The 26,123-nt window shown below is 39.7% G+C and overlaps 3 protein-coding genes across 21 annotated transcripts in view; 1 reads left to right on the forward strand and 2 right to left on the reverse strand.

Moving 5' to 3' along the window:
• The window catches only part of ARHGEF33 (Rho guanine nucleotide exchange factor 33), a 121,325-nt gene extending 107,746 nt beyond the window's left edge, over nucleotides 1–13,579 (reverse strand). For all 12 annotated transcript variants that reach the window (XM_032352901.1, XM_032352898.1, XM_032352909.1 and 9 more), the window contains exons 1-2: nucleotides 12,958–13,579; nucleotides 7,264–7,333 (exon numbers count right to left, since the gene is read on the reverse strand). The gene's annotated coding sequence lies outside the window, so the exon portion shown is untranslated. The remainder of the gene's footprint in view (nucleotides 1–7,263; nucleotides 7,334–12,957) is intronic.
• Nucleotides 13,580–15,413: 1,834 nt separating this feature from the next.
• MORN2 (MORN repeat containing 2) lies at nucleotides 15,414–21,654 on the reverse strand. Its single transcript, XM_032352922.1, has 5 exons — nucleotides 21,489–21,654; nucleotides 19,791–19,841; nucleotides 18,913–19,019; nucleotides 17,804–17,940; nucleotides 15,414–15,721 (listed from the first exon to the last, which is right to left on the reverse strand). The coding sequence occupies exons 4-5, from the start codon at nucleotides 17,938–17,940 to the stop codon at nucleotides 15,619–15,621; spliced, it is 240 nt and encodes a 79-aa protein (XP_032208813.1). The 5' UTR covers nucleotides 18,913–19,019; nucleotides 19,791–19,841; nucleotides 21,489–21,654; the 3' UTR covers nucleotides 15,414–15,618.
• A 22-nt stretch (nucleotides 21,655–21,676) lies between these two features.
• DHX57 (DExH-box helicase 57) overlaps nucleotides 21,677–26,123 on the forward strand; it is a 55,856-nt gene continuing 51,409 nt past the window's right edge. Inside the window, exon 1 of one of the 8 annotated variants that reach the window (XM_032352913.1) lies at nucleotides 21,677–21,738. Coding sequence is in view for 1 of the 8 variants with exons in the window: in XM_032352912.1 (XP_032208803.1) it covers nucleotides 22,206–22,214 (9 nt within the window). In the remaining 7 variants the exon portion in view is untranslated. The other 7 variants (XM_032352919.1, XM_032352911.1, XM_032352915.1 and 4 more) reach the window with 7 other exon arrangements.

Below are 26,123 nucleotides of genomic sequence, written 5' to 3' on the forward strand. Positions count from 1 at the left end.
CTTAGTATCCTTGGTGCTCATTCTCTGTTCTTACATGGAGTAGAAGCTCAGTAAAAGCCTGTTGAGTAAGATGATAAACCTCCTAAACACTGCAAATAGTAACGGTTTAGCAGATAACCTAATGTGCAAATTAGGTGTAATTCATTATTAATAATTAATTGGTTAAATGTTATCTTACCTAAAAATCTGATTACCAGGTGGTCATGGATGTAGAGAGTAAGGGAGAAAGAATATGGCCACAGGAAACCCAGGCTGAGAGAAATGGAACAAAGGTATTTAAGGCTCTATCTCAGCCCTAAAGAGCCTTTTCAGAACTACAGAGCCGAAAGTAGGATGACCTGTGGAGCGCTTAGATGGCTCAGTTGCTTAAGCATCCAACTCTTGATTTTGGCTCAGGTCATGATCCTTAGGGTCGTGGCATTGAGCCCCACATTGAGCCCCATGCCAGACCCTGCATCAGTCTTGGAGCCTGCTTAAGATTCTCTCTCTTTCTCTCTCTCTCTCTCTCACCCTCTACTTCCCAAACCTCCACTGGTGCTCTCTCTCTCTCTCAAAAAAAATAATAACAATTTCAAAAATAGGATGATCTGCAATGGCTTAGCCCTATACGTGTGTGTATGTGTGTGTGTGTGTGTGTGTGTGTGTGTGTATACATATATATGTGTGTGTATACACATATACACACATACACATATATATGTAAAACAATCATACACATATAATCACATATATATGATTCTAATGTTTTGGATTTAGAAGCAAAGTGAATCCTTTTCATCCTTAGCCCACTTTGGAATGCACCTTAGCAATGTCACTGCCTGGGGTTTGCCTACTTTTCTTTTAACATCCCCAGGACCTGCCTTTAGCCCGCAGTGTCCGCCATCTGTCAGCCTGGGGACCCAAGCCTCTGGCCTGCTCCAGAACAAATCACATGATAGGCAGTGAATGAACCAGTGGATGCAAGATGCATCTAGGGGGAGAAAAAAAAAAAAACAAAAGACCTACCCCTTTGAAAGGAGTATTTCCAGTCTAGCCATTGATTCTTCACCTCCTTCCCACACATTTTTTAGGTTGTGTCCTGCCTCTAGGCTGTGTTTGTGGAGCTGAAGAGAAAAGTACTCAACATCGGGATGCAAAATTCACACGCCAAACAAATCCCTGCTTGGTAAATTCCTGTACATTCAACTGTCAAAGCTCTTTGAACTGATTGTTAATGGGCATAATTCCCATTGACAAAAGTGAAATAAGTAAGTAGATGCAGTACATTTGAAAGTCATTAAAATGTTAGGATGTTTAGAATCATAGAATGAGGTAAACAATCATAATCTTGTTTGTAAAAATATTGGGACCTGAAGGATGGGACAGGGCAAAGCTAGGTTGAAACCCAAACTCTCACACACCTCCACTGGGACCTATTTCATTCCTATCACCTGACAATTTCCGGGTCTTCTCAAATTTACAGTATTTACATAATCATACATTAAGGACAAAAACAAAAAAAATTCCAAGGCTTTTGGTTGCTGCTTAAATGTCACGTTATTAGAAAGGCCTTCTGTGCCACATGTGTAAGAGCAGGACCCAGCCTCCACTGCCCGCCTGCCTTCCACTGCTTTCTTCTCCCTCGCATTTACCAGCAAATGACAATAACCATCTTTTTTTTTGTTCCCCCGCCATCTTGGCCCGCCGTCTCCACTTCGTGAGGGCAGGGGCATTTCTATTCACTCTGCGGTCCCTGAGGTCTAACACAAGATCTAGCCCAGAAAAGGTGTGAATAAATAGGTGTTGAATTAAAAAACGAACCACTATTGTAGTTTCGGAGAGACCAAACCAAACCCGACCAGCAGGACTTGCAATACAAACTAAAGATGAAGCATATAGTGGTGAAGAAAATCCGAACTGAAGGACGGCATAGAGATCAGCCATCCAAACCCTGTTGCTTCATGAATAAAGAAAACGAGGTCGAGAGGTAGAGTGACTGGACTAAGTCCTAAGCTCCTGTTTGGAACTGGAATATTAAAATGGCTTGCTCAGAGGCCCCGGTTACCCCTGCGGGAGCCAGACTGCAGCCTCGGTCCAGCTGTGGGCCGGGGGAGCCTGCTTGACACTCTCAGGCCTGAAAACAGGGTTAGAGCTGGATGACGGAGCCGTGCGGGCACCCATCTATCAGAGGCACTGTAAGAGCCCTGGGAATGGGAGAGCGAGAAAACTGTATTTGTCAGGACTTCTCTCAAGGAAAGTATCTTGTGTGATTGAAAGGAATGCTTCAATAAACATGGTAAGGGTATGTGGGTGAGTGGGTGTGTTTGGGGGTGGGGATGATGGGCCATCCTAGGTGCGGTCTTCTTTTTTTTAGATTAGAATTAGGCTTCATGCTCAACGTGGGGCTTGAACTCACGACCCTGAGATTCACAGTCCCATGTTCTCCCCACTGAGCCAGCCAGGCACCCCCACAGGTACAGTCTTGAGGTCACCAAAAAGCCTTCTAAGAAAGGTGAGTCGGGTTTCCTTATAAAATGCTTGTTTTGCTGAGTGCTGTGGTATGAGGCAGGAGCCAAACTGCCTGAATCTGGGCTGGGTGGCCCAGTACTGCCCTGGAGGGCTCCTTTCTCACTCCTCCTCCCTGAGGGGTTCTGCTTGTCCTTGACTCAAATGTTCAATATTGACAGCAAATCCATTTGAATGAGTGTCAGATTTGCAAGCTGCCTCGGGTCTCTTGACCCTTAATTTTATATACCAGGAGCCCCTTCTCACCAACTCCTCGGTTCTGCTAATCACAATCTCATCCTATCCTTTCAGGCATTCTTCTCCGGAACCTTGGAGTGGCTGCCTGGGCAAGGCTCCCGGCCTGTCCCTGGGCTGGCTAATGTTGCTACTTGTAACAGCTAACACCAGAACCAGTTGAATTTACTTGAGTTCTCTATTTCATAATATTTCAAATAAACCTTTATAGTAGTTAGTATGTGTGATATAGATGTGTAGATGATCACAGTTCATACATTTCATAGAACACATGGCCTCTGTACCTTTGTTCCTCCTATTCTCTATGCCTCAAGTATCTTTCCTCGCCTAAAGAAGTATTTCTCATCCTTCAAGGCTCAGTTCAAGCATTTCCCTATGAAGCTAACCCTGGTCCTCCAAGTCATCTTTAGTCAACCCCTCTCTTCTACTGTATTCTCAGATCATACTATGAGTATCTCTCCCTGCTGAGAGTGATCGGCTGTGGTCCCCACGTCTGACTGCCATGCAAAACTGTCCATTCCACTAGGGCAGGAACCATTTCTTATTCATAGCTATAGTGCCTGGGCATCTGGTTCTTACCAAACCAGAGTGCTGGACTTTAAACCTCAGGATAAAGACAGATCATCTCCCTATATGGCAATTTTACTTAATAATAAGCAACATCAAAATTATTATATATTCTTAAATGCTGAGATATCTTATAAAGGGGCATGCAAAATTAGCTTGACTTTTGGGTGCTTGGGTGGCTCAGTGGTTTAAGCCTCTGCCTTCGGCTCAGGTCATGATCTCAGGGTCCTGGGATGGAGCCCCACATCGGGCTCTCTGCTCAGCGGGGAGCCTGCTTCCCCCTCTCTCTCTGCCTGCCTCTCAGCCTACTTGTGATCTCTCTCTATCAAATAAATAAATAAAAATCTTTAAAAAATTAGCTTGGCTTTTAAAAGATAAGTACATTTATATTATTTGTTCACATTCATCTGAGGTCATTTGAGAATTTTTTGTGATGAGTACTCAACACAAGCTTGAGTTTAATTTGATTCAGTTCCAGATGATGTGGATGGTTAATGATTTTCTTTTCCAAAAGCAGACAATAATAGGTAAAAGGGTAAAACCTCTCAGTTATAAGATGAATAAGGCCTGAGGATCTAATGTATAACATAGTGACTATAGTTAATATTACCATATAATTGAAAATTTCTAAGAGACGGGGCGCCTGGGTGGCTCAGTGGGTTAAGCCGCTGCCTTCGGCTCAGGTCATGATCCCAGGGTCCTGGGATCGAGTCCCGCATGGGGCTCTCTGCTGAGCAGAGAGCCTTCTTTCCTCTCTCTCTGTCTCTCTCTGCCTGCCTCTCTGCCTACCTGTGATCTCTCTCTGTCAAGTAAATAAATAAAATATTTAAAAAAAAAAAAAGAAAATTTCTAAGAGAGCAGAACTTAATGTTCTTACCAAAAAAAAAAAAAAAAAGGTAAATATGTGAGGTGCTCGATGTTTTAATTAACTCAGTGGGGGAGATCCTTTCACAGCATTTATACATAACAGATCAGCTGGTTAAATACACTACAGTTTTACAATTTTAACTTCATTCATAGTAATAGCAAGGAGATGCATTTTTGTTTTAAGTTAATAAGCTCAAAAAGGCAAGCTGGAAAAATCTATACTATTTCACCTAAAAATATAAATTTTATTTTAACAAAAATTTACTATCTAAACATGGGAGAAATCTTTTGTAGCAACTACTACTATTTGGCAAAGATCAAATGCCTCTTTGTATTTGAAAAGATTTTTATGATACATCATACAAAACTGCATATTCAATATATGGATAAGCTTGGTCTTCAAACTCCTACAGTGTCGGATAAGTAAAATTTTAAATAAATAATAAATATTTATCAAGTAAATACCCTTGAGATGTTATAGTCTTGCCTCAATTATGAAGTCATTGCCAAGTAGTAGGAGGCGAGACAAAATTGGATATTTTGCTAGGTATATTAGGTTAAGACCCAAAAAGAAATGAACCAGATATGGCATTATTTGTAAGCCTTGTTCTAAATTGCATTACTTTGCAACCTGAATTACAAAAATAATTATAAAAGGAATACATATACTCAGTGTAGAAATATTGAGAAACTGGCCAATTTTACCATCTTTCTCTTTTCTACTCTTTGCAGGTGGAAGAGTTGATGGGAAAACAAGCCAGCCATCAGGAGTTATTGGAGCGCAGCAGAAGGCATGGGGGTGTGCAGACCAGGAGTGAGTGATATGCCCTGACAGACACTAATTTGATTGTGCCTGGGACTCACTGCAGTGAGGGGGCAGACATACTGCCCAAATTTTGAGTTTTATCTTACACACACAGTCTCCAAACTTCATGCTCCTAATTTCTTTTGCAAAAGGAATAACCTTGCAATGAATTCCATCTCGTGTTTAGCAACGTATCTTTTTAATAGCATATTGTTTCATCACTGATCCTCCAGCAAGTCTGAATCACATGGTCTTATCTCCTTTTTCGATCTCTTCCTGCCATCTAAATTATTATTCCCATGATCATTTATTCAGTCATGCATTATTTATAGTTCTCTTACCTACCTGTGAAAATCTTAATCAGAGTCCTTCAGTGACTCCTAAAGATCAAATGTCCTAACACAGCAGACCTCTGCTTTCTGATCTGGCCTCTCCCCAGCTCTCCAAACTTCTCTGCGGTTACTCCCCTATCACAAAGAGAGTACTGTGAATTCCTGTCTTTTCTAGCCTCTGGTTTTAGAGAGGTGTTCCTCAGTGGACATCCTTCACTTACCCTGTGCTAGCTGGCAAGCTCCTTGTGTCCTTCAAGAGCCTGGGCAGGTATCACTCGTCCCTGTCTTTCTTGACATGTCTTGCTAAAAGTAAACGCTTACTTTTTTGTGCTGCCATAGCATCCTGCCCACACTTTTATCATAGTATTTATGTTAAATTATTAATTAAGACTCTTACTTCTACCAGAGTGAGGGGCCCACATACTCTCAAGGTGTCCATGAATCACCTAAATTATAGGCAAAATCTTATGAAGGTTCATTTTCTGCTGGGGAGAAGATTCAGAGCTCACAACAGACTCACACCAGAGTCCATATTTACCCTCAAAACCAAATTAAGAACCTCTGAGTTCTTAATTGAACTAAGACCTGAACCTAAGACCCTGAGTCCTAGGAAACACAAAGTCAGTTCTATACTCTGAATCTCTACAAGTAGATGCCTAATGTTAGCTGAATGAACATTTCAGTTATTATTTAGACTATATATTTATATTAGTAGATATAGAATAAATTCAACTTCCTCTATTCATTGTTGTTTTTAAGTAAGTAGGAAAGTATGATACAGTAAAAAGTACCCTGGTCAAAAGGAAAGATATGGAAACATTTATGCCAAACTACAAACAGTGGCTATTCTTGGAAAGAAGGATGGGGTAGAGATAGCATGGGCTTTCAAACTTTTCTTACACCCTTGTGTCTTTTTTTTTTTTTTTTTAAGATTTATTTACTTATTTGAGAGAGAGAGAGAGTGCACACAAATGGGGGGAGGGGCAGAAGGAGAGGGAGAGAGAGAATCCTCAATCCTTGCTGAGGTAGAACCCAACAAAGGGCTCGGGGCTCGATCCCAGAACACTGAGGTCATAACCCAAGCTGAAATCAAGAGTTGGCTGCTTAACCGACTGAGCCACCCAGGCGGCCCCTTTACTCATGTCTTGATCAAGTTTGTTTGTTTTACTTCGTGTGCTTTTTAATTTTGAGACTTAAAAATAGTGTTTTAAACCATAGGACTTCTTAAGTTCATGAGACATCTAGCTTCAAATTGCAGGTCTGCTACTTATTTAGTTTTGTACCCCTGGGAATGTTACTTACACTTTATAAGCCTACATTTCCTCATCTGTAAAATGAGGATAATGCTTACATAGTCCACTTAGTTATCACACCACAAAGCCCAGCATGAAGTAGGGACTCAGTAAATATTAGTGGAATGCAAATTTTGTTGTCCTTAAGGTTTTGTTTGTTTTGCTTGCAATCCAAAATAGAAGTCAGTGAAATATAGTTCATTATTATCTCAATACTGTAAGCATTCATTCATTCAGTAAAAGTCTGATATAACATGGCTAGTTTATAAAGTGGCTGTTAGCTCTGATTGCTAACTAATAAGGAATCCCATGATATATTTGCTTGTTTTCAAACATAGAAGGGTTGGGGCACCTGGGTGGCTCAGTCAGTTAAGCATCTGCCTTTGGCTCAGGTCATGATCCCAGGGTCCCTGCTCAGCGGGGAGTCTGCTTCTCCCTCTTTCCTCTGCCCCCCCAACACCTGTGCTTGTGCACACTCTCTCAAATAAATAAAATCTTAAAATATATATATGTAAATAAATAAACAGAAGCATTACAAGAATCGTAAGCAATTTATAAATGAAGTGCAAATACTGGTTTAAACTAAGTGCACTGGTTTAAACTAAGCTCTCAGTTCACCTGTGTGGTCACTAGAAAGAAGTTCTTTGCAATTTTCACTCACCTTGTGGCCTGTCTCCACCGGTAGACATCACATCATGTTTTATGAAGTCTTTCTGATTTTTCTAGAGGTTCTACAAGAAATAAAAATGCCATTGATAATGATAGGTACCTTGTAATTTATACCATCCTTTGCTTTAATAATTTTATAATGAAAGGTTTTCATTGTATATTCAAGAGATTGCTGTTAAAAAATTTCTAATCAACAAGAGTTGATTAGACTCTAAACAAGAAAGTAAAATTTCTTGTTTCCTTTAGTCTTTGCATTTTCAAGTTACTTGGTGTTGAGTGGGCATGTTCTTGGTATTTATATCTTTGGGCATTTATATCCAACAGCTCTGGACTAATAAAAACTAATTCCTATGTATTTAAAATCAGCTAGAGTACACTGACATTCAAAGTAAGCAATTCATCTGATCCTAAAATAATGAAAGCCACAAATATAGAGATTTTCCTGAATATCCCACATTAAATGAAGTCACCTACTTCAAGTGACAAGTGAAATAGGTTCGTAATGGGTTTTTCTGTAGGGGCTAATTGAGGTGATCCACAGCCAAAATTAAGTAGAAATCCATTTGGAAAATACCCCATGAGTATATGGGGGATTTTAGTTTTAGTTTGTTTTGTTTTGTTTGAGTAATATAGCAGGTTTCAATGAGGTTTATGTTTTATTTTTCATTATTTCATTATCTGAAGCTTCTTGGGCAGTTTGGCAAAGTCACAGAATCTTTCTGGGCACCCGTTTCTTGATCTGCACAGTTGGCACAAATAATAATAAACATGCAGAAGTGGGGCTTACGGGAGATGAAGGCTGGGGGGGGCAGAAGCTAGAACATGGGCAGTAGGGGTATCAACAAATTACTGAGTCGCCTTCAGCATTATGTCAAATTCCCCTCCTTTATCCTAAGAGAATCTATGCTTATTCCCAGCTTGGCTTGTCTTTTTTCCCTCTGAACTTTACAGAAAATTTTTCTTAAAATGTTCCTTCTTTTGCCTAACACTGCTCTTTGTCCTGAAGGAATCTAAGAGGCAGTGCTCTGTCAGATGCTGCTCGTTGCTGCCCAGTGTCCCTCTTTTTTCAGTAACCCAGTTTATAAGCCACATTCTCCCTTTTCTTTCACAGCTAGGTGTAACCACAAGACTAGATCCTACCCCTGAGGAAAAGTAGAAATATGAGTGATCTCTGGGAAGTTTCAAAAGAGAACACACATCTTTTTCTTTCTATTCTTCCTTCCCGCTGCTGGGACACAAATGAGATAAGTGGAGTCTGAGCAACCTTCTTGGACCAAGAGGGATACACTAAGGATGGCAGAAGAGCAGGACAGAAGGACCAGGGTCCTTCAGACAAGGACCTGCTCTAACAGCTCTGGACTGCCTACCTGCGGCATTTTTTTTTTCCTTAAGATTTTATTTATTTGTTCGACACAGAGAGAGAGATCATAAGTAGGCAGAAAGGCAGGCAGAGAGAGAGGGAAGTAGGCTCCCTGCCGAGCAGAGAGCCTAACGTGGGGCCTGATCCCAGGACCCTGGGATCATGACCGAGCCGAAGACAGAGGCTTTAATCCACTGAGCCACTCAGGCGTCCCTCCTTTTTTTTTTTTTTTTTTTAAATAGGCTCCTTGGCTAGTATGGACCTTGAACTCAAATTCTGAGATCAAGAGTCACATGCTCTACGGACTGAGCCAGCGAGGCAGCCCTAGGCTTTTCTTTTCTTTCTTTTTAACATAAGAGAGAAACTTTTAGCTTGTTTAAGCCACTGTTATTTTGTTTTTCCACTAGTCCTCTAGGTCCTCTAGGTCCTCTAGGAAAATGTCTAGAACCAAGAAGCATTCTTAATTCTTGAAAGTTTTCTCTCCTCTGAGCCGGTGTGTCCCTTTTACTTAGTAACAAAATTCTCCACTCTTCAGAAGCCTCTAGAATGTCACTTCAATCCTTGTCTTTACCTTTCCCCCTCCCAACACCTATATTTTGGACATTATACACTCATTTGAGCTCTGTAGATAAGAACTTGGAAAATAGGGCCCTTCTACCAGGAAAGAAAGAAGTAAGTTTTGCTAAAATTAAGTTTTCAGCTTTTTTTGTGGATTAAAGGGAAAACAGTTCATTTCAATTGAACAATCATTTATAAGCACATACCATGTAAAAAGTACTGTGCCAGGTGTTGGGAGAAATATAAAGATGAGATTTTTCCTCCTTCAAGAAGACACATGAGTAACTAACTGTAGCATGTGATGGATTGCAAAAAATGTAATCAGAAAAATATGAAGTTCCTAAAACTTTCAGAGGAAAAAAGATGAATTCCAGTTATGGGGATTACAGAAAATTTCATGAAGAAGACAGAATTTGAGGGGCACCTGGGTGTCTCAGTTGGTTAAGTGTCTGATTTCAACTCAGGTCAGAATCTCAGGGTCCTGGGATCAAACCCTGCTCCGGGCTCCCAGCTCAGCAGGGAGCCTGCTTGTCCCTCTGCCCCTTCCCCAGCTCATGCTCACTCTCCCTTTCAAATAAATAAATGAAATCTTTTTTAAAAAAGAGAAGATAGGATTTGAACTGGGGTTTGAACAATATGTAGAAATGGTAAAAAGAGGCTTAGCAAAGGAACAGAGGTAGAAAGTCACAAGGTGTAGGTGGACTGAGGGATTCCAGGATTCTAAGGCTCATGAAGAGTGGAGTAGGAGGAAAAGCTAGACTGACTGACTGGGGAGAGACACCCAGGCTGTGAATGAATATCTTCTTGGGGGCCTGCTCTGCAGAGGGGAGAATACGAAGACACTGAAAGTTCTACTAAACAAGAGAAGAGTCAGATCACATGTCTTCAGTAAGAAGATGACTCTTATAGGTGCCCCTGCAAAGGGAAGCCCCCTGCAGAGAGGCCAGTGAGTGGGCACTTCCAGTAACCCAAGGACGAGGCAGTGACGGTCTGAATTAGGGAAGCAACTACTGGAAAGGATAGAAGACACAGATAGAAGCAACGTCTCAGAGGTTATTGCTTGAGCTAAATGTATACTTTGCCCAGGAAAAGGATTTGGATTGTAATTCTCAGATTCAGAAGTGAAGAATATAGCCCTTAAGGAATTTTTAAAATTACACTTATTTGAACTGGCAAAACTAAAAGGAGGGTGACTATGCTGTGAACTTACCGGCTCTACAGTTCTAGCAGAATCTTAACTTTTTTTAATCCTCAGATGTCAGCTGGGAGTGCACAGAATAACCGGCTGATGGGGAAAGAGTAGTGAAAAGTATCTTAGTGGGGCTTCTGGGGGTACAGTCAGTTAAGCAGCTGACTCTTGGTTTCGGTCATGATATTGGGGTCATTAGATCCAGCCCCGAGTGCAGCTCTGCGCTCAGTGAGAAGTCTGCTTGAGATTCTCTTTCCCTCTCCTTCTGCCCCTCCTGCATATTCTCTCTCTCTCTCACTTCTAAAATAAATAAATCTTAAAAAAAAGAATGAAAGAAAAATATCTTAGCAAAGAAATGCAACCATCCCTTCTTTCCCATGGTTCATCCTCTGCCCAGGTAGGCGAATAAATAGCAGGTGTCAGGGCACCTGACGTAAGGTTCTGGCGCTTCTCCCCATTTATCCCTTTACCACCCTTATGCACCATCTCTACCCATCCCACCCACCCTCATACTCCGGAAGCAATCCAGGGAAAATTTAAGAGAAGGAGGAAGCTTTCTAGAGAGCATAAGAATTTTCTATTATGTGTCTCTTCATTGCTCACTAAAATCATGCCAGCATGGCCTGAGGAGAAATGGAAAGAGCTGGCACAGACCCATATAAGGTCATTGTATTCTCAAATAGCTTTGAGATCAGTAACCCTTGTCCAAAAAAATCTTAAAAAGCTACTTCCTCATTCCCAGGAGATAAATTCTAGAGCTTTCCTCAAATGAAAAAAATTGAGCATGTCACTTTCTCTTTTTATTTTTCTATTTTAGGACGATTTAAATGGGTGTTAATACCTACTAAGCTCTTTTCTCAAAAAGGGCAGGAGCAGATAACAAAATAATCAGAAGAGTATCCTTTGTAAAGTTTAGCAATTTGCGGTTTAGTTCATCTTATTTGGAGCACCGGAAAGCACCTTACAAATAAAGTAATGAGGATTTTTTTCTTCCACGATTCCCAAGGTGATTTTTGGCACTCTTGGAAGCACAGATGATTAATCAAGTCACTGGGGACAAGCGGCAGTAATGTGATTGTCAAACTAGGGATATTGATCCAACTGTGCTTCATTCTCATGTAATGTGTGTGTGTGTGTGTGTGTGTTGGGAGATGGTCAGTGGGAGAATCGGTACTTTCAACATTGTCCCTGAGAGAAGATTAGCAGGAATTATTAAATATTCTTATATTTCATAAAAATTCAAAACCTGAGAAAAATATTGAGGAACTCATACTCCAGTCCCTAAACTCAAAATCAGAAGGTTCTTAACCTGGGGGCATAGATTAAAATTCAGACCATCTGTAAATCACCTGGCATTGATTGATTTTACAATTTTTTTTCCCCAGATAGGAGGGAAGAAAGGAAGACTTTGTGCTTGCCTCTTGTTTGGAGTTTACTGCTACGTTGATATTCTCTCTTATATACAGAGAAGAGAGGAAAAGGAAGGAGGAGGAATAAAGAGAAACCAGGAGTCTCATCAGTTCTGTCCCAAATCAAATCACCCAAATTATATGAAATTTATACAAGGTATTTATCTGTTAACTTTTATATTGTATTTGTATTTAAATTTAACAATAGTATAGTATGATTATCTTCCTTTCAAAAGCCTCTGAGGTTTCAAACTGGTTTAGATGGTATTTTCAGAGTCCGTGGTATAACAAAAATGTAGATATTAATTAAATTCAGGGAAGCTGTTTAAAATAAATGTGTGTCAAAAAATCTCTCTAGTATAAATTTTTGATCATTTGTGTTAAATCCTTCAGAAATACCTTCAATGAAATGGCTATACCATTTCCAGCAATACAATTTTGTATTGAAAGGAGCTATTTAAAAAGACAGAGGGTAATAAAAAGACATACTTCTTTATTTTCAGAATACTAGTTTCAGCAGATAAAAACCCCTATGTTTCCAACACTAATTAAAATGGAATGCTATTCTTGCTTAAGTAAATAATAGAAAGCTTTCAAGTGAAACCTGATTCTTCTCATCATGCTCCCAAAACCCCACAGAGTTCAGAATTGTTTCACTAATGTCCCTGTGTAATTAATCAACACACCTTATTCTGTACATAGCGGAATGAACTTTGATAGAATCCTCTGTCCCTTTTCTGTGTTACAAAAGGCATTCCTAATCTTTTTAATTCTTTATTCTTAATCCCAAAGAGGCATATACATGTTGGATTTATCTGCCTTGTAAATAAAAAATCCTGTCACCTTTTCTTTAAGATTGCTCTCAAAATTAATTCCACTTCAAATTAATACATAAATATCGAACACTCTGTAGTCCCCAAACATTTCATTAGTTGACAACGTGCAAAGGCAGATTATGACATAATTTAAAAATTAAGCAAGATAATAAGTGAATATTTTATAAATTTTATAACTTTTAAATAGTTATTTCTTTAAATGAATATTTAAATTTCTTTAAATAAATGTCGGCATGGTTTGAATTTAAATTAGTAAGGATATATGGGATTTCTTCTTTTATGAAAATATTTCCCCTGTCAATGCCTTTCAAAGCACATAAAAGCACACACTTACCCCATGTTGCTTGCTGTGGTTATATCATCCTCAGATCAAGGCTTATCTGGATTCTAGATTAATTTAAAGGTTATATAAAAAAAAAAAAAGCAGGAGAGGTTTGACTTCCCCGGAAACGAGATTGTCATATGCTAACTAGGCTTTTAAATGAGGAAAACTAGTGTCTCTTCTAATTATATAAGCTTCAGGTCAAATTCTAGCATCAACTAATCAACTGAACTGGATTTACTTTTAAGGAGTAAAAGAAAGCTGTTAAAAAGGAATGGGTTTTTTATCCTAGAAAACTGGGAACTTGAGCATTAAAAAGTTATTTCTATATCAATACAAAGCTAAAGATTTTTAAAGCAAAGTATTTATCTTGTTACCTTAAGTACTTTTAAAGAAAAATATCAGGGAAAATTTAGTTTGCCATAAAACAGGTATTTTTCTATATTTTCCAGAAGTTTTGAAATTGCATTATATGTCCTTTCCTGAAAACATCCTCTCACTTTGTCTTAATTTGTATAAATTCCAGTAAATAGTATTTACTCTTAAAACATACCAATTAGTGCTAACCAACAAATCCAAAAGTGTCTAATTTTAAAAATTTATCTTTGAACAGTTAGAAATAGGGTATTTTGAAATTAAATATATAATCTATGGTTATGGGAAACTAACCAAAATACCATTTTTACTTCTATTTTAAAAGACATTTCAACCCAGATTTATAGTAATACAACAGAAATTTTTTAAAAATTTAGCAATGACATATTGAGAAGTACAAATTTCCACAAGATTTTGAATGAAGAAATATGATATGGAAGTTACTGTTTATAGCATTTTTTGGTCATTTTCAGAAAAACAGTTTCAGCAAACACTCAGGTCTTTATTGTAATTTTTAATATGTACCTATCATGTACTCTTCTGGTAATTTTTAAATTGTATTGTCTAGAAGGTAAAAAAAAGCTTCCTTGACATAGAATACATGAGGACACATAGATCTACTTTTTGAAAAATTGTAATATAATTCACATAGCACAAAAATTGCCCTTTGTGAACAAGTCAATGGTTTTAATGTTCATGAGGTTGTGCAACCATCAGCACTAATTCTAGAATATTTCTGTCACCCCCGAAAGAAACCCCATGCCTCCCAGTTCCTTCCTCCCATGGCAACCACTCATCTACTCCCTATCTCTATGGATTTGCCTATTCTGGATATTTCACACAAAGGCCACACAATATGTGGCCTTTTGTGACTGGCTTCTTTCACTCAATATATTTTCAAAGTTCATTCATGTTGTAGCATGTGTGAGTATTTCATTCCTTTTTATGGCTGAAAATATTCCTTTATATGGATATATACATTTGGTTTATCCATTCATTGGCTAATGGACATTTGGGTTGTTTCTGATCTTGAGCTGTTATGAATAATGCTGCCATGAACATTCCTATACAGGTCAATTTATTTGGGGGACATAGTTAGGAATTGCTGGGTCATACTGTAACTGTATATCTAACATTTTGAAAAATTGTTCAATAGCAGCTGTACCATTTTATATTTCCACTGGAACTGTTGGCAGTTTCCAATTTCTCCCTATCATTGCCAAGCTTTGTTATTGTCTGTCTGTTTCAATATAGCCATCTGAGTGATTGTGAAGTGCTGTCTTATTGTAGGTTTGATTTGCATTTTCCTAAAGAGTAATGATTTCATTTGATATTAGACATTTGCATATCTTCTTTAAAGACATGTCTATTCAAATCCTTTGCTCATTTTTAATTGGGTTGTATTTTTATTTATATGTATTTATATTTGAGTTCTTTATATATTCTGGAATCTAAATCTGTATCAGATAAATGATTGGTAAATATTTTCTCCCGTTCTGTAGATTCTTTTCATTTCCTTGATAGCTTCCTTTAACACACAGATACGCTTTTAAAAAAAATTTTTTTTTATTTTTTTTAACACACAGATATGCTTTTTAAAGAAGACAAAACTCAGTCACAGGATTGGAAGTTTACTTTGCCAAAATGTAGATAGTTCTGGGGCACCTGGGTGGCTCAGTTGTTAAGCGTCTGCCTTCGACTCAGGTCATGATCCTGGCGTCTGGGATCAAGCCCCGCATCAGGCTCCCTGCTTGGCAGAAAGCCTGCTTCTCCCTCTCCCACTCCCTCTGCTTGTGTTCTCCTCTTGCTGTGTCTCTGTCAAATAAATAAATAAAATCTTTTAAAAAAAATTTAGATAGTTCTGCTATGTTTATTAAAATTAATCACATAATTTATTTTATTTTTTAAAAAAAGATTTCTTTCTTTCCTTCTTTGAAAGAGAGAGTGTGTGCTGCATGCATGAGAGCAGGAGGAGAGGCAAAGGGAGAGAGAGAATCTTAAGCAGGCTCCACACCTAGAGCAGAACCAGATGCTGGACTCGATCTCATGACTCTGAGACCATGACCTGAGCCAGTATCAAGAGCTGGACACTCAACTGACTGAGCCACCCAGGCGTTCCCATATAATTTATTTAAAGTAATTATAAGATGATGAAAATAAAGTTCAAAAAGGCATTGAGAGATGGTTTTATTGGCAAAATTATGACAGAGAGGTAGTATATGAAGTTACTTAGGTGACTAAGTTTTCCTTATAACTAAAAAGTTCAGTTACCACATTAAAATTTTAATGCAAAATATACTACATGTGGAGCTTTAGCCTCAGGCCTGGAGCAGCAGTGAAATGAAAGTTGCCGCACCATTCTAGTCCCCGGATGTCAGTATATCGTCCTTCACCTTCCACCCTGCAATAGTGAGAAACAAATTTGTTCATTAACCAAGACCAAGAATTTACAGTCCAGGTATAAGATTGTCTAACATATTATATTCTACACCTGAAGAATTATATCTTTCCACTTTCAAACTTTGATTTAAAATTCAGAATCCTAAAAATAAAATAAAATAATAAGATAAAATTCAGTATCCTGCTTTTATAGTGTACCAAAACCATTACTATTCCAAACAAACATTGCTATTATACAAATTTTGGTGTCTAGGATTTTAGGATCACACATACTAAGTTTACACAAAACCAAACAATCAGTTAAAAAATGAAAGTTCATATTAGTTCATTCATTTAGTCAACAAATATTTATAGACCATCAACTATGTGTGAGGTGTTGTGTGAGCTATGTGGGGGTTTTCTTGGACTCTTGGGAGTAGTGAAAATGTACTTCACATAAACAAACAGACCTTGTGCCATGGGTTGGATTTTTTCCCTTCATTAACATCAGTGGAAAAAATTTGTGTTATCAGCACAGACTTGGGAGTCAAAAAAAGGTGAATGCTCTTCTGCCTTCCTCAAAATGTATTTATATCAACCACTTCCTAACAATTAGGTTGCATTTCCAATTCTGGAAATAAAGGCATATTTATAAATGAACATAAGCCTCTGGATGACATGGGATGGTATTCAAGGCAAAGATTAAGCTTTTAAAGGTATGAATTTGGAGCTCAGTGGGTTAAAGCCTCTGCCTTCGGCTTGGGTCTGATCCCAGGGTCCTGGGATCGAGCCCCACATAGGGCTCTCTGCTCAGCAGGAAGCCGGCTTCTCCCACTCTCTCTCTCTCTCTCTCTGCCTGCCTCTCTGCCTACTTGTGATCTCTGTCTGTCAAATAAATAAATAAAGTCTTTAAAAAAAAAATAAAAGTATGCATTTGTTTCATTTCATTTTTATTTTTCCTTCAAGCATAAGCCCAGAAAGGACAACAGTGAGTATATTTCTACAATTCAAAAACTAATTTTGCTTACATTTGAAAAATTAGGTTAGTAAAAATACACACATATATCAGGTCAAAATCCAATAAACAATTATGAAATTATCCCCCAAGGCTGCTTTTTAAAAAAATTATCAGGATAGGGGTGTCTGTGTGGCTCAGTTGGTTACGCATCCAACTCTTAATTTTGACTCATGGCCTCAAGAACGTGAGGTCAGGGTGCCTGGGTGGCTCAGTGGGTTAAGCCTCTGCCTTCGGCTCAGATCATGATCTCAGGGTCCTCGGATCGAGTCCTGTATCAGGCTCTCTACTTGGCAGAGAGCCTACTTTCTCCTCTCTCTCTCTGCCTGCCTATCTACCTACTTGTGATCTCTCTCTGTCAAATAAATAAATAAAATCTTTAAAAAAAAAAAAAAAAGAATGTGAGGTCAAGCCTGGCATCGGGCTCCATGCTGGGTGTGGAACCTGCTTAAGATTCTCTCTCTCCCTCTCTCCCTGCCCCTGTCTCTTTCTCTAAAATTGAGGGAAAAAAAGTTTATGAGGATATTTCAAGTGAAAGTAATTTTTGGCCTAAATTTTCTCAATAATTGTGACAAGCTTTCCATTTCCAAGCTGATAGCAAAAAATTCTATAGCAATAGGAGAGGTAAGAAGAAATAAATGAAAAGTCTAATCAATTATCAACAAGAATATTTTCTTGTGGAGGCTCATGATGGTCTTAGCCTCTCTTTATAACATTTTCCCTAAAAAATAACCCAACAATTCTTGTCTTTTCTTTTCTTTTTAACAGAGAGGGAAGGAAAGAGGTGGAGGAGGGGCAGAAGGAGAGAGAGAATCGTAAGCAGCTTCCATGCCCAGCTCAGAGCTCAATGCAGGGCTCAATCTCAGGACCCTGAGATCACGACTTGAGCTGAAATTAAGAGTCTGATGCTTAACCAACAAAGCTACCCAGGTGCCCCTAATCAAACAATTCTTAATAAATATATTATAAATATATTTTAATGAAATATATTACAAAAGAATATAATAGCATTGACTAAATAAAACATTTAAGCAAACGTACCTGAAAAGAATCTTTTAGAATGACAATGACTTTTTATTTCAAGCTTACCTATTTTCATTGAAGTTTCCAGTATACTTTGCCCCATTTGGGAATGTATAAGTCCCCAATCCATGAAACATATTGTCTTTAAAGTGTCCTTCATACACTGCTCCTGAAAAATGCTCAAGTCTTCCAAAACCATTCATCTGTTTGTAACAAAGGAAATGACCTCAGTAACTTTCAGTTTCCCTAGAATACTTAAAAAAATGTACATATATGTCTATCATCTACTTAGTTACTATTTAATCTATCACTGTATCACCCTTTATCTCCACAAAAATAAGACAACATTTACCATTTCTCATTGTCCTTCAAATGCATCTCTTTCTGAAGCCTGCTAAGTCTAATGTTCTTCTGCTGGGGCATTTGAACATCTAGGGGGATCAGGGATGATGCTAATAGAGTCCTCAAGATATCTTGAATATATCAAAAATCTTAAAGGATAGCCAGTTTAGTTAGCACAGGAAACAGTACAAAGAAGTTGTTAGGAAGAAAAATTTGTATTCAGGCACACCTAGGTCCACACCTGGTTTCATCACTCACTGGAAAAGAAACCTAAGCCTGATTTCCTTCATTTGTAAAAGAGGAGCATGAGTGGTACCTACCTCGTGAGATGCTATGAGGGTTAGAAGTAAATTATGCAATGTATTTAGTTTACTCAGTGAATAGGAGATGAGAAAGATGATAATAAGGTTGACAGGAGGCCTGGCTGGCTCGGCCAGAGGAGCATGCAACTCTTGATCTTGGGGAGGGGGTAGCTGCGGGGTGAGTTTGAGCCCCCAGCCACGAAGCAGAGATTACTTAAATCAATAAAACTTTTTAAAAAAATGACAAGGGGTGCCTGGGTGGCTCAGTGGGCTAAGCCTCTGCCTTCAGCTCGGGCCCTGATCTAAGGGCCCTGGGATCGAGTCCTACATCAGACTCCCTGCTCATTAAAAAAAAAAATCTTAAAAAAAAAAAATGACAAACCCTGTATGACTTTAATATCACTCCTATATTCATATCAGTTATTTTTATTGTATAGTCTACTCACATGTGTTTTTCGTTAATGGTGAAATGTCAGGAATCATTTAAGCAATAGGCTTACTTATCCACTATCAATATTACAACAACAATACCTTGTCATCTTTCCAGCTTCCTTTATAGACAATCCCATTAGGAGTGGTATGAGTACCTATTCCATTTCTCTCAAAGATTCCAGAAGATGTTCTTGTACAGTCACCATCTAAACAAGAGAGAAATATAATCCATTATGAATGGGAACCTTGTTTGACTAGGTAATAAAGTATTTATGTTCAGGACTAATCACAACTGCATCCCTGTGGGTCTCTTTGGCTCCCTTGCATTGAAACCAATGAGGCCAGAGTAAGGAGCTCCATGGACTTAGAAGGTCTTGTTTTTGTTTTTAAGTTTATTTATTTATTTGTTTAAGTAATGTCTTCATCCAAGATAGGGCTCGAACTCATGACCCCAAGATCAAGGGTTGTATGCTCTTCTGACTGAGCCAGACAGGTGTCCCTTAAGTCATGTAACCATTAAAAAACACACCTGACAGGAAGACCGACAGATCCCATACATGGGTTCCCAAGGCATACTATCTAGACTTAACATTCAAGTTTAAATTTAAAATCTGGGAGCACCTGGGTGGCTCAGTTGGTTAAGCAGCTGCCTTCAGCTCAGGTCCTGATCCCAGGGTCCTGGAATCAAGCCCCACATCAAGCTCCCTGCTCAGTGAAGAGCCTGCTTCTCCCTCTCCCTCTGCCTGCCGCTCTGCCTACTTGTGCTCTCTCTATATCTCTGTCAAATAAATAAATAAAATTTTTAAAAATAAATAAAGAAATATAAAATCTGTCCATCTATTAGTATTTCTGTGTCATTTTGTTTAATGGAGTTAATACCCCAATATTAGTTTTAAAAAATTTACAGTCTAATTTTTTTACCGTTAAGCTATTTAATTTTAGTCTAGATAGAAAAAGTAATTGAAATGTATGCTTACCATACTTGTCTCCATTTGGAAATATAAAGTTTATCTTATACACTTCAGCAGCTGTTGTAAAAGATTTAAGAAAAGTCAGATAAACTTAAATATTTTTATGTGAGAAGACCTTGTAACAAATGTGCTTTAAGAGCCAACCAAACTGGGGCGCCTGGGTAGCTCAGTGGATTAAAGCCTCTGCCTTTGGCTCAGGTCATGGTCTCAGGGTCCTGGGATCGAGCCCGCATGGAGCCCAGCATCGGGCTCTCTGCTCAGCAGGGAGTCTGCTTCCTCCCCACCCACCCACCTCTCTGTCTACTTATGATCTCTCTCTGTCAAATAAATAAAATGGGTAAAATCTTTAAAAAAAAAAAAAAGAGCCAACCAAACTGACTCACTTCATATGATCACAAGCATATCATGATTACTTGGCATTCCCATTTTCTAGTATAGGGCCCTGGGGAAATGAATAACTTTGTCTAGACATTTTTACTTAAAAATTAATTTAGGTGTCAGGGGCACCTGTGTGGCTCAGTGGGTTAAAGCCTCTGCCTTCGGCTCAGGTCATGATCCTAGGGTCCTGGGATGGAGCCCCACATCAGGCTCTCTGCTCAGCCGGGAGCCTGCTTCCTCCTGCCTCTCTTCCTACTTGTGACCTCTCTCTCTCTCTCTCTCTGTCAAATGAATAAAAAATTAAAAAAAATTTTAAAAATTAAAAAAAATTAATTTAGGTGTCAATCGAGAAAGACTGGAGGCTCATCCCCTTTGAGGAAATATAACCCAATAGGTAGAAGATTTTAAAATACTGTAACATCCCCAGAGAGAAAGGGAGAGTGTAGTATCCTTAAGACCGAAATAGGTGGTTATGAAAAAGAACCAATTAGCAATCTAGGAGATGAATAACATTAATTGGTGTAATGACTGAATAGCAGAATGGATACAGCTGAAAAGTAAATTGGTGAACTGGAATACAAAGTTGCAAATTTTTCCCAGAAAAAGGCACACACAAAAAGAGACATCTATCACTTGAGCAAAGCCTTTCTTATCTCCCCCATCCACCCAGACTCGTCTAGGAGTCTCCAGAGCGCCCCGGGCTGATCCCTACTATTGTACTTAGAACCCTCTTAAAATAACGCTTTGGTGCTGGAATCTCCAAGTCTAGGTCAAGGATCAGGGATTAGTCAAATGTTTTTTTTTTTTTTTCCTCACTCTACCGTCCAGCATAGTCCTCAGTTGTAGGTGCTTAGTACTTGTAGGTAGGAACTGAACGTCTAGTGAACGAATGGCACAATATTTAAATGCATATTAAGCACGGCACATAAGTTGATCATACAAACAAACAAACAAACAAAATGTTTTCAAATGTCCTTAAATGGTTCCACATTTGAAACTTTGTAATGTTAGAGCGAGAGGGAATGTAAGACATGGAGACCATCTGGCACCATAGAGGAAACTGAAATCCGGAGAGGATGTTATTTGCCTAAGATGTCACAACAGCAAATCGACGGCCGAAACACAGCTAGAATCCAGGTGTTCTGATTCCCAGGCCAGGGGTGGGGGTGGGGGGGTTCTCCGAGTCCCCACGTCATCCCCGGTGTAGACGATTAGAAAATAAGTCACAGCCACACAGGCGCTACCAGTGGTCACGCTCTGGCTTAATGCGAGTTCTACTTAGAGGTGACCTTCCCGGCTCGGGGCATTGGGAGGAGGGGCACTCACTTGACAGAGGGGTGCCGCAAATATTTTCTTGACTCTGCGGTTCCTCCTGGGCCGCCAGTTCTGTGGCATTGAGGGCAAGGAGCGCTAACTCCGCGCCAACTCCGCGCCAACTCCGCGCCGAGCGCGACTCGGTCGCCGGGGCGACGAGGCACCTCTCACCCGGAAGCGAATATGCGAGGGGCCGACGCTGAGCCAATCAGAAGGCAGCGGGTTGTGCTGCCGCAGCTGGGCCGCCGCGGAGCCGCTCCAGGTGAGATCGCGGTGGGTGCCGACTCCCCAGCGGGACCCCTTCGGTCCCGGGTGCTTCCTCCAGACAGCGGCCCCGGGAAGCGGCGCTGCGAACCCGCCACGGCCTCCCCCTTCCGCGGACAAGGGATGTGTGCGTGTGTGCGTGGTCCGCGCGCCGCCCTGGTTGTCAGTGTGCGGACCCTGCTACCGCCTCCCTCTCCGGGGGCGGTCAGGGTCTGAAGAGCATCCGGCCGGGGGGGGGTGTCGAGGGGGGATCCAGGCAGGCTGGCTGGGGCGGGTGAGTCTGGGCTAGCAGGATCCCGGGTTGTCCGTACCCGGGCTGGAGGCGAGGGAGCTGATTCCAGCTACGAGAGGGGTTAAGGGTTGCATTGAAGAGGCTCGGGTTACCTTTCCTGCCTCTTGTCGGCGTCTGGAACTGAGTATATGCTGGAAGAAAGGTACCAGGTGTGGGTATCTGCGTGGAGCTGGATGTATGGGGTCAGTCAGAGGTTTGCCTGGGAAGGGAGGGTGTGTGATCAGGTTTCAGTGCCCTGTTTGGTGATTCTGTTCCTGGGGGCCTGTTCTGGTTGTGAAATAAAGGATCCTCTTCGAGCCAAACTTAGGTCCCTGTGTCCACGGTGAAGAAAAATAGTTGGAATCTTCCCAGGCTAAGTGGAATAGAATAGAGACATTTAATCCATGTAGATCATACAACCTGATTCTCATTCCCTTGAAGACATCTGGGGTGAGTCGTATTGGTACCGCAGTCTTCCTTCAACATTTTGAGAGCAGATCTTAGATCCGGTTGTAAAGTTGACATTTTCTGGGATGGTGTGAGACAAGTTGTTGCTCGTTTATTTAGGCAAGCTAGCTGGGGAGTGGCCTGGTTGTCTAGCCACTCTTTAAAAATCAAAGCACATTATCTTCTTGCTTTTTTCCTAGTGTATTTTACTTACACAAACTTACCTAGACTGGGTGTTTTTTGAGCTGAATCTGATTTGTATATCCTTTACCTTTTTCTGAATTCTAGAAGTAATAGATAATTACTGATGCACAACTTTACAGAATTTCAGTTTGCCTGATTGTTTTCGTCTCCTGCTAAGCTTTTAATGACCCTAAGTTTTTGTGAGTATAAGTAACACTGTTTTTACAAAAGAATTTGAGGTAGTTGGGCTTCTTATGATACTCTTATCTAAGAGGTCTGGAGTCGGGAGACTTGCAATGAAGGGATTTGAAATTTGTGTTGGAAATGTGTATTAATCATTTTTTTATTTTCCATTATTTTATTCTGTTTTGACACATTGGGGACCAACCTGGCCAGGAAGAAGCTGCCCTTCCTAGGGATAGCTAATTCACCCTGACCTGTGAACACACCTTTCATATGCAGACCAACCCCCCACCACCTACCTCCTTTATCATAATTTTTACACCCCAAGCCAATTCCTCCCTCCCCCTAAATCAACCCAGGGCCAGGTCACAGGCAACTAAGCACAGCCGCTCTGCCCCAAAGCCTGCTGGGATTATTTTAACTGGCCAGTCCTAAACTGTTTACTCTGCCCTGCCTTTCCTGCGGAAACCCTAAGAAAGGCTGTGGCTTTTGCCTTCCCCTGGCTCCTTTGTGCCTCCTGACTGACACCGGTGCTTCTTCCTGTGGACCTGGCCTGCCGTGGCACGGCACACCCCTCTCCTTTCTGGCCAAATGGTGAATAACATTAAACTTTTCTTTTGGTGGCATTGATCTCTCCTTGTTGTCCCCTTTATAAATTAAGACCCAGGCCCAAATCGAAGGAGGTCTTGTTTATCACTAAACTTTGAATTGAAGAAGATACAAGGTACATGTGTGTGGTGAGGAGGAGGAGATACGGTAGGAAGAATTTGGCTTTGGTGTCAGACAGATTGTTTCAAACCCTGCCTCCAGACTTTGCTTCTGTACGTTAGGTGCCATTAGACATGTCATATAATTATCTGTGCTCTAGTCTCCTTTTCTATAAAATGTAAAAATTGATCTTTACCATACTAGATTTTTAGAGGTTTAAATGAAATAATCTTACCTTTCCCCTTAATGCAGACTTGTTTGTTCAACTACCTTCAGTATGTCTCCATGTGAGTATCTAATTGGCATCTCAAATGTAACAGATCCAATGAACTTGTGACACCCTCCCTGATTTTTTCCTCCCGAGTATTTCAGTTCTGAGCACATGACACCACTATTTACCCAGTTAATGTAGGCTAAAAAATCTCACAGTAATTGTAGACATTTCTTTCTCATACTTTTCATCTCATTCATCTACATTTAAAATACATTCGGAATCTGTGACCACTTTTCAACTCTACTGCTCCCACTCTAGTCCAACGCACTATTTTTTCTGTATTTGCTTTGCCTGAACAACTGCAGTAATTTCCTAGTTGGTATCCTGGCGTCTCCTCACTGTGCCCCCCACCCCCGCAGTCTCTTTATTCTTCACATAGAAGCTAGAGTAATTGTTTTATTTTTTTTTAAGATTTTTTGTTTATTTATTTGTCAGAGAGAGAGAGAGAGAGAGAGAGAGTGCACAAGCAGGCAGAGTGGCAGGCAGAGGCCGAGAGAGAAGCAGGCTCCCTACTGAGGAAGGAGCCCAATATGGGACTTGATCCCAGGACCCTGGCATCATGACCTGAGTTGAAGGCAGTGGCCTTAACCGACTGAGCCACCGAGGCATCCCTAAAATAATTGTTTTAAAATGTGAGTCAGTCCTAGCCATCTTTTGCCTCAGCTCTTTAGAGATTTCCTATCATATTTAGAATTTTAAAAAATTTTTCCAAGAAAATTTTTTTTTCCAAGTCACTTTTAGTTAAATAGATTAAATTCTAGCTTTTTTAAAATCTAAAGCTACGGGGCACCTGGGTGGCTCAGTCATTAAGCCTCTGTGTTCAGCTCAGGTCATGATTGCAGGTTCCTGGGATTGAGCCCCACATCAGGCTCCCTGCTTGGCGGGAAGCCTGCTTTTTCCTCTCCCACTCCCCCTGCTTGTGTTCCCTCTCTCACTGTGTCTCTCTCTGTCAAATAAATAAATTAAATCTAAAGCTACATAAAACCCAAAGCAATCTATTTTTCTATCTGAGATCAAAACAAGCTTCTTTTTTCCTATCTAAACATAATTCTTGGCATTGAAGTAATCTGAATTCACGTGATATACTCAGTCAAACTTTTCCAAAATACTTAAAGCCCTGCTTTGGAGAGAAATTCTCATGTTACAATACATATTTACATATTTTTTCTCAAAAACTAATGACACATTTATGAGGTTAATAGGCATGTAATGGGACCATGATACTACTAATGATACTAAAATGAAAAGCAATTCATTTATACAAAGCATTCCTGTATGGTACAGTATGAAATGGAATCACAGAATCTCTGTACATACATGAATCACCAAAAGAAAAAAGCTCACTTTAAGATTCATTCTTTTGTTTGGAGCAGAGGTGGCCAAGTTGTGATGTATAACAAAAATATTGTGTATAAAATCTTCAAAGTCAAGTATTAGACTAAATTGGCAATAACTGCAACTTAAGAACCAAACCCAACCAGATCTTTGCTGTGGCAATGCAAAGTTAACTTTGTGGTCTGCCCACTTTATTGAGGTAACAACCCCTTCTCTCTTGCCTCTCCTCACAGTGCTCCCCCTGTCTCCAGCTTTTTCTTGGCCTTCTCTGCTCTCTGACCTCATCTGCTCTCCTCACTTCAGTACGGACCCATCAAACTTCTTACTGTTTGTCCAGCTCAGTGCATTGAAGATGTTCTGGACCTGGCACCTTCCCCTCGGAATATTGTTTTCACAAATATTTCATGGCTCTTTCTCAGTTTGTTCAGGTTGTCTGCTCAAACATGATCTCACAGAGGCCTTACCTGACTACTGTCTTTAAAATAACAGTCTTGGGATTTTTCTTTTTCTGTACAGCATTTAACTGGCATTATCTGTTTATTTATTTATGTCTTACCCTTTGGAAGGTAAGCTTCATGAGGAATTTTGTCTTCTTTTTTGTTATATCAGTTGTTGGCTCATGTATTTTGGTGCTCTGTTATTAGGTGCATATATATTTATCATTGTTATATCTTTCTGATAGATCAGCCCCTTTATCATTATGAAATGTCCTTCTTTATTTCTAGTAACATTTTTTTTTGCTTTAAAGTCTATTTTGTCTGATATTAGCACAGTCACTCCAGCTTTCTTGTGGTTGCTGTTTGCATAATTTATCTTTTACCATCTGTTTTCTTTCATTTATTTGTGTCTTTGAATTTAAAATGATAAATAAATAGCATATAGTTGGATCATTTTTTAAACTGCGTATAATTGACATATAACATTAGTTTCAGTTATATAACATAATGATGTCATTTGTATATATTGTGAAATGATCACCACA

This window comes from Mustela erminea, chromosome 7, assembly GCF_009829155.1.
Source record: "Mustela erminea isolate mMusErm1 chromosome 7, mMusErm1.Pri, whole genome shotgun sequence".
NCBI lineage: Eukaryota > Metazoa > Chordata > Mammalia > Carnivora > Mustelidae > Mustela > Mustela erminea.